General features: G+C 69.0%; 1 protein-coding gene across 1 annotated transcript; it reads right to left on the bottom strand.

The window, feature by feature from the left end:
* Window positions 1–1,460: 1,460 nt before the first annotated feature.
* Window positions 1,461–7,238, bottom strand: EMIHUDRAFT_464026 (hypothetical protein). The gene is made up of 17 exons (XM_005771896.1): window positions 6,890–7,238; window positions 6,743–6,814; window positions 6,206–6,484; window positions 5,764–5,841; window positions 5,512–5,532; window positions 5,435–5,473; window positions 5,107–5,276; window positions 4,763–4,811; window positions 4,239–4,679; window positions 3,983–4,042; window positions 3,809–3,902; window positions 3,620–3,744; window positions 3,502–3,546; window positions 3,275–3,417; window positions 2,229–3,051; window positions 1,914–1,990; window positions 1,461–1,840 (listed from the first exon to the last, which is right to left on the bottom strand). Exons 1-17 carry the CDS (start codon window positions 7,193–7,195, stop codon window positions 1,684–1,686), a joined length of 2,979 nt encoding a protein of 992 aa, XP_005771953.1. The 5' UTR covers window positions 7,196–7,238; the 3' UTR covers window positions 1,461–1,683.
* Window positions 7,239–7,447: the final 209 nt, after the last annotated feature.

Below are 7,447 nucleotides of genomic sequence, written 5' to 3'. Positions count from 1 at the left end.
AGGAGGAGGCGGGACTGGACCCCCCCCCCCCCTTCCCCTCACAGGTCGTCCTCTAGCCGCACCGCCGTTGGGCCGGTCGGCTCGTCGTCGTCGCCGCTCTGCTGCTGCTGCTCGGCGGCCTGGTGAAGAAGCGTCTCGTACTCAGAAACCAGAGCTGTCGTGATCATCACAGGCCTGCGGCTCGCCGCAGTAGCCCGCGAGATTGCAATCTCGACTCAGTCTCGACTCGATCTCAACCACAGATCTCGACTCGATCTCAAGTATAGATCTCGACTCGATCTCAAGTATAGAACTCGCCCTCAAGTAAATCTCGACTCGGCTAGATCTCGACTAGATCTCGACTCGGCCTCAACTAGATCTCTAGATCTCGACTCGATCTCGGCTCGATCTCGCCTCCTCCACCCTCGCGCGGCACGACCCATACGGCGGCCGCCGCTCCATCACCGGCGAAAGAGCGAACCTACGGCCCCCAATCTCATCCCCTGTCAGCAGAGCGGCCGCCGCCCCATCCACCGACCGACAGACAGAGCGGCGCCTCGGCGCGACTCGGCCTACCGAAAAGAAGAGCCAGGCGCCGGCCAACGGAGACGTCGCGTCCGCGCCAGCGAAGAGGGCCGCGGGGGAGGCGGCGGCGGGGGAGGCGGCCGGCGCCAGCCCGAACCGGAGCAGCGCGTCGGCGTTCAACGCCGCGTGCCTCCGCCGCCCTCCCCCTCCCCCGCGCGAGCGCCGCCGCCGCCGCCGGGAATCGGGGGGGTGCTGCCTCGGTGCATGAGGGATGGGGGGCTCCCTGGAGCGCGAGGGGTGGGAGGGGCTCGTGCCTCTCGCACACGGGGGCGCGCCGGGGTGCGGTGGGAGAGTGGCGGCACCCGATCGGCGGATCTAGACGACCCGCATCCAACTGGGCCTGGCGAGGGGCGCGGTGCTGGGTGCGGCGACGGGAGAGGGCCTCGAGCGCCGCGTGTGCGCGGCGGAGTCGGCATAGTACAGACTGACTGAGGCCGACCGACGGGGCCGTTGAAGGGGAGGGTAGGCATGTTGTGCTCGAGATCGTCCAGCCGCACTTGCGCTCTATGTGGCCAATGGAGAGGCGTGAGAGACTAAAAATCTAAGGCTCTATGTATGTATGCATCCGAGTGAAGAACAGTCAGGCTCTACCCCTTACCGTCCTTACTGTTAAGGTAAGGTAAACGTCTCCACGCGCACAACACAAAAAAGCGGTGGGGCAAGGGGGGGCGACCCTCGCATCTCCACGCCCGGGACGGACACGGGCAGGGGAGCCCCACGGCATTCAAAGTGCAAGCACCGGGACTAAAACTACACTCTGAAAGTGTACTCTCTACTTAGAGCTAGCCACCCCGCAGGCACTCCTCGTCTCGCCTGCCACATCGTCCCGTGTCTTCACATATCCGATATCGTCCACCGTCGCGGCTACGTCGCCTTGCTGAAGACACCGCTCGTGTCACTGATGACAGACGTCAGACTCTCTTCAATACAGAAAAAGCTCGTTGGACGCCAGAGACACGGTTCTGTTGGCGGCGCGAATTGGCAAGTCGCGGCGGGGCTCCCGAGGCGAGGTGGCACCTGTGGGTGTGCGTGTGGCGTCTGGGCGGCATCCCCCCCGTCCCCCCCCCCGCGCGCCTCGCCACGCATGCGCCGCGTCTTACCGCGCCTCGCCGTGCTTCCTCACTGCCCCTCGAACTCTGGGTTCTTTTTGAGGATGACCACGCCCTCGAGCACCGAGGTGAGCGGCAGGTACTCGTCCGTCGCGAGCTCGGCACGCTCGCCGATGGCCAGCAGCACGGGCGTGGTGTGCGTCTGGAAGCCCGTGATCGTCTTCGGCCTAAGCAAGGAGTCGAGCCGCCGTAAGAGAGGAGCCGCGGGGCCGGCCCGCCTGGTCTGCTTTAGCCGAGCACCGCCCCGCGAGCCCGACGACGTCGACGGCCGTCCCCACGCGGACGGTGACGGGCAGCGGGTTGAGGTCCGCGTCCACCTGCGGCGGGCGGCGGGCGGAGCTTAGCAGGGAGGGGACAGGGCCGCACGCCTGCCAAAGGGCGCCGAAGCGACGGCGGCGGCAATGGCGGCGGCAATGGCGGCGGCAACGGCGGCGGCAACGGTGGCGGCAACGGCGGCAGGCGGCGGCGGCGGGGGGCGGGGGGGGGGGAGCAAGTGGCGGCGGCGGGAGGGAGGGGTTGGGGGCGCGGCGGGGCGGCGGGGCGGCGCGCCGTGACAAGCATGCGCGGGCGCATCGCGCCGACGAGGAGGTAGAGCAGGAAGTGGTGCTTCCCGAGGATGAGGCCCTTGAAGTCGAGCGAGACGTGGCACAGCGCGATGAGCGAGGCGAGGGCGGGGAAGTGCGGCAGCGAGCGGTCCGGGTGGTAGGGCGAGAGAGTGACGAGGCCCTTGCCCGCGTGGACGAGTCCCTGTGCGATGCGCACCGCAAAGAGCATCCCCGGCTCCTTGCCGTAGTAGGTTGCGAGCGAGCGCAGCTGGCCCGCCACCTTCGAGTTGTTGGTCCCTCCCGCGCAGAGCCCCATGGCGAGGATGGCGTTGGTCGCCGTCTCGGGGTCCGGGTCGTGCGTCATCTTGGAGAGGGTGTCGACCACGGACGTGCCGTTGACGTTCTGCGGCTTGGAGGTCGACAGCACCGCTAGCCCGAGCGGCACCGCGCGCCGCACGGGCGGGTCGCCGTACTGGAAGATGTGGTTGAAGTTGCGGATGGTCATCTCGGCGCCGAGCTCCTCGCCGGAGGCGACCAGCGCCACGCCGAGCGTCGCGACCGCCTGCACGTCCAGCTTAGGCCACTCCTTCTCCTTCTCCTTGCCGCCGCTCGAGCTGCCCGCCGCGCCGCTCGCCGCGCCGCCGCCCGCCGCCGCGCGCGCCCCCGCTGCCCCCACCGCTGCCCCCGCGGCGCCCGCCGCCGCCCCCGCCGGCGCCGGCGCCGGCGCGGCCTCCTCCTCCTCCTCCTCCTTGTTGTTGTGCTCTCCCGCGAGCCCGAGCAGCCGCTGCACCTTGAGCACGTTCCCGGTGCCCGCGTAGGCGCACGTCTCGAGCCTGCCGGCCACGAGGACACCTCATCTCTCCCCACATCTCCCCGCATCTCCCCACACCTCCCCATGCCTCGCCTGCCGGCCACGAGACACCCAAGGAGCGTGCGTGCGCGGGGGACGAGCCCCCGCCTCCGTGTGTCTCGAGGGCTAGGAGACGGGTCCAGGAGACGGGTCCAGGAGACGGGTCCATGAGACGGGTCCATGCTGCGGCATCTAGGGCCTCGCGCGTGATTGCGCAGTAGGCGCCCGCCTCGCCGGGCACCGCCTTGGCCAGCTCGAGGGCGAGATCGGCCTCGCCCTGCCGCCCGATGTAGAGCAGCCCGACGCCGAGGCAGAGGAGGCGGGTGAGCGACTCCGTCTCGAGCGACGCCTGCAGGGGCGCAGAGAGAGAGAGGCGCCTCCTCGAGGCACGGCGCGGGTGAGGTGGGTGTCGCGGGCGAGGGGCTCGCAGCGCCTCCTCGCGCTCCATCAGCGCCGCGATGATTGTCTGCGTGATGTCCTACAGGGCCAACGATCGCGGCTGCCCTCGGCTGATCTCGTGCAATCTCGCGAGGGGACCGCCGCGAGGCGTCCTCGTGGCACGAGCCGGCGAACGTCAGGCCGAGCGAGAGCGACGCCATCGCGACAACCTCGAGGGGCGTGTCCAAGTCGGCGACGACCGGCACGAGCTGCTCAAGCACCTCCGCCTTGCGCGTGCCTGTGGGGAAAGGAGCGCCGTCAGGCGAGGGGCGTGCCGCGCCGTCTGCTGCCCCGCGCGGTGCCGAGGTAGGCGAGGCCGAGGCCCAGCAGCGCCCCCATCTTGAGCTGCGGCGTCTCCGCGCCCGGCTCGACGTAGTCGTTGAGGAGCGCGAGCGCCTGCAGGACAACTCGCTTGACGAGTGGAGCGTCTGCGCCCGGTCGGGAGTGGCGCGGTCGTCTCCGGAAGGCGCGGTCGCCGGGTCGCACTCGTTCCGCACGCCGCAGTTGAGGATGCCGACGGCAAGCAGCGCGCCCGCCTATACCGGACGCGTCCCGGACACATGTCGTGGGCGGGTCCTGGGCGGCGGCGGCGAGCAGCGTGCGCCCGCCTTGATGTTGGTATCGCTCATGTAGAGAAACTTGTCGATCTGCGTGAGCCCGCCGTCGACGTCCCAGCAGAGGAGCGCGCCTAGGGTTCGGGTACCCGAGGGGGTAGGGATAGGATTTGGGTACTGGGGGGGGTAGGGAGAGGAGCCGCCTAGAGGCCGAGGAGGTGGCCGCCCAGTCAAGAGGAGAGGGACGGGCACGTCGCCATGGCGCGCTGTCGCGGAGCCGCCGCGCGCCGAGGGAGGCGGCGGGAGATGTGGGGAGATGTGGGGGAGATGTGGGGAGATGGCGTAGCGCGCCGAGGGAGGCGGCGGCGGAGGTCATGCCATGCTCCTTGTTCTTGTAGAGCCACTTGTTGCCCTCGGGCAGCATCAGCTTGTCCGCGCCGAAGCCGAGGTTGACAAACGCGTTGACGAAGGTGGACGCGAGGTTGGCGCGCGCAGAGTCGACGGCGGCGGCCGAGGCGGGCCGCTTCTCGAGGTGCGACTTGTAGATGTCGTCCGGTGTCTTTGGCTCGAGGACGTCCAGGTCGCGAGCGAGCTCGTGGAAGTGCTCCGGCAAGTGCGCCTAGGACAACGCGCCCTCGGGCCACGCCGTGACTCGCGTGTTCCTTTGACGGCGGAGTGGTGAGGTGCTCCGCCGCCACGCGCCCCGTCCATCACCCGGTCGAGCTCCTCCGCCAGCCCGTCGATCTCGGGCCTAATCTCGTGCAGAATACGCCGACCTCGTGCCGGGACTGCGGTGGTCGTGCGGCGCGCCCAGAGCACCGCGTGAGGCGCGAGGGGCTACGAGTACAGTGAGTACAGCGGGATGCGGCCGAGTACGGCGGAGTACGTGTCACTCTCGAGGGCTAGTTGGCTCGGGCTGCCAGTCAGCGGTGCTGGTGGCAGAAGCGCTGCTTGGCACAAAGCAACCCGCGCAAGCGAGCAAACTTCGTACCGCTAGTGCGCAAGAGTGCGTCTTCTGGCTTCTATGAGCTTCTAGGGTCCCCGACCGCACGCCCTGCCGCGCGAGCATGTAGGCCATCTGCTTGGAGACGAGGGGGTCGTCGCACGCCGTCATGATCTCGGAGATGGCGTCGTCATCCCGAAGCCGCAGGGCGAGCCGCATCGCCTCCGGGAAGCGGCGCAGCTTGCGCAGGATGGCGATGGCCACCTGCAGCACCTGCGCGGCGGGGGAGGTGGCGATGGGGGAGGGGAGGGCGAGACAGACGGTGGGGGGGAGGGCGAGGCGGAGGGTGGGGGCGAGGGCGGGGGCGAAGGCGGCAGCGGCGGGGGCGGGGGCGCGCAACGACACTGTTGGGAGGGGCACTACTGGGACACTGCCTGCGCGTCCTCGGGCTCGGCCACGTAGGAGGAGACCTGTTCACAGCAGAGGTGTGAAGAGGCGCTGTTCACACCTCGGCCACGTAGGAGGCGACCTGGACGAGAGGTGGGGAGAGATGTGGGGAGAGATGGGGAGAGATGGGGAGAGGTGGGGAGAGGTGGGGAGAGATGTGGGGAGAGGTGGGGAGAGGTGGGGAGAGATGGGGAGAGGTGGGGAGAGGTGGGGAGAGATGGGGAGAGATGGGGAGAGGTGGGGAGAGATGGGGAGAGATGGGGAGAGGTGGGGAGAGATGGGGAGAGATGGGGAGAGGTGGGCTTCCGGCCACGTAGGAGGAAGCCTGCACGAGGTAGAGGACGACCCGCTCCTGGTTGGCCTCGTCGACGTGCGGGGGTAGGGCGTCGAGCTGCGGGAGGGAGGAGGAGGAGGAGGGGGGGGGGGGGGTCCGAAAGTGGTTCGGGGGGGGGGGGTTCCAAAAAATGGTTCCGGGGGGGGGGGGGGTTCCCAAAGAGGAAAAACCCCCGCCCGGCCTTGTCTTGGGGGAATGGCCCGGTCCCCGTTAAACCCGCCCCCCGGGTCCCCCCCCCCCCCCCAAAACGTCTTGAACGTTTTTTTGAGGTTTTTGGGGGGAGTGTCTACGGGAGGTGTCGGGGAGGTGTCGGGGAGGTGTCGGGGAGGTGTTGGGGAGGTGTGTGGCGACCCGCCTGCCCACACTCCATCAGTAGGTCGATCGCCTCCGACTCTGCGTTTGACGCGATGAAGAAGGGGACCATCTCGCCCGTCACGAGGGGCAGCAGCTCCTCCGCCGGGAGGAGAGGAGCCGCACCCTCCGCCTCCGCCGTCTCCATCTCCGCCGCCTCGCCCCCCTCCTCCTTGGCCGCCTCCGTCTCGCGCGCGCGGTCCGCGGCGGCGTCTGCGGCGGCGAGGCGCGCGTTGTACTCCTCGCCGACTTCGGCGGCGAGGTGGCGGACGTACTCGTGCCCCCACGCGCCAACCTTGCCGCCCGCCCCGATGAGCTTGTAGCGCAGCGACTCGCGCGCGCCGTCGTCCTGCGGGGCAGGGTGTTGTCGGACACGGCTTGTGGGGAGGAAGAGAGCCGGGCTCCGACGGCGTTGCGGGCTCCGCTGGGCCTTGCCCAACTTGGTAGGTGCGGGGAGCGGGGTGATTCGGGCGGCGCTGCTTTGAGTGGGGTGCGCGCGAGGCCGCGCGGCGTGTGGTACGCCGTGCGTGGTGAGGGAGTGGGGCGGCCAGCTGCGCCGGGGAAGGGCGGTGATGCTGAGACCGCCCGCTGGGGAGGCGCTTGCGACGGGGCGGCTGGGGCGCGCCTCGGCATAGGTCATCGCGAGCACCGAGAGCACGTCGGCGAGCATCTTTTGGACCTGCGGCGAGGGGGGCGGGCCGTCGGGCGGGCGGCGGACGCACGCGCACGGCGCGCGGCGCCGGCGGCTGCCCACCTCCTCGTCACCGCCGCCGGTGTGGATCTGCTTGAGGGTCGGGTAGTGCGGCCGGAGAAACTTGAGCGGCTTGGGAACGGAGGTCATCGACGAGGTGGCCTCGCGGATCTCGCGCGACATCTCCGTCAGCGCGTTGACCCGGATCCCCTTCTCCACGTCCGAGCACCGCGTCACGAGCAGCTGCATCTTCTCAATCAGCGCTGCGTCCTCCTCCGACACCTCCTCCTCCTCCTTCTTCTTCTTCTTCTTGTCGGCAGCCTTGTCCGCGGCCGCGGCGGGGGCCTTGGGGTCCTCTTTGGGCGCCATGGCGGGCCGCTTTGGCGAGAGCTGAGAGCGTCGGCCCGCCCTGGTGACTGGAGCCAAGCTCCAGAAAAAGAATTGTACCCAAAGCCATCTCACAGCAGACTGGCACGAACAAGCACCACAAAAGGCACAGCAGACAACGGCCCCTTATAGGTTGAGAGGCCGGGTTTTAAAAAGAACCGAAGAAAGAATTTTCCGAGACTCCCAAATAATTTGCGCTCCTTCAAGTGCTCCAAGGTAACAAATAGAGTTGTT

This window comes from Emiliania huxleyi (assembly GCF_000372725.1).
Source record: "Emiliania huxleyi CCMP1516 unplaced genomic scaffold EMIHUscaffold_37, whole genome shotgun sequence".
Lineage (NCBI taxonomy): Eukaryota > Haptophyta > Isochrysidales > Noelaerhabdaceae > Emiliania > Emiliania huxleyi.
This window is presented reverse-complemented; position numbering and strand designations above follow the sequence as displayed.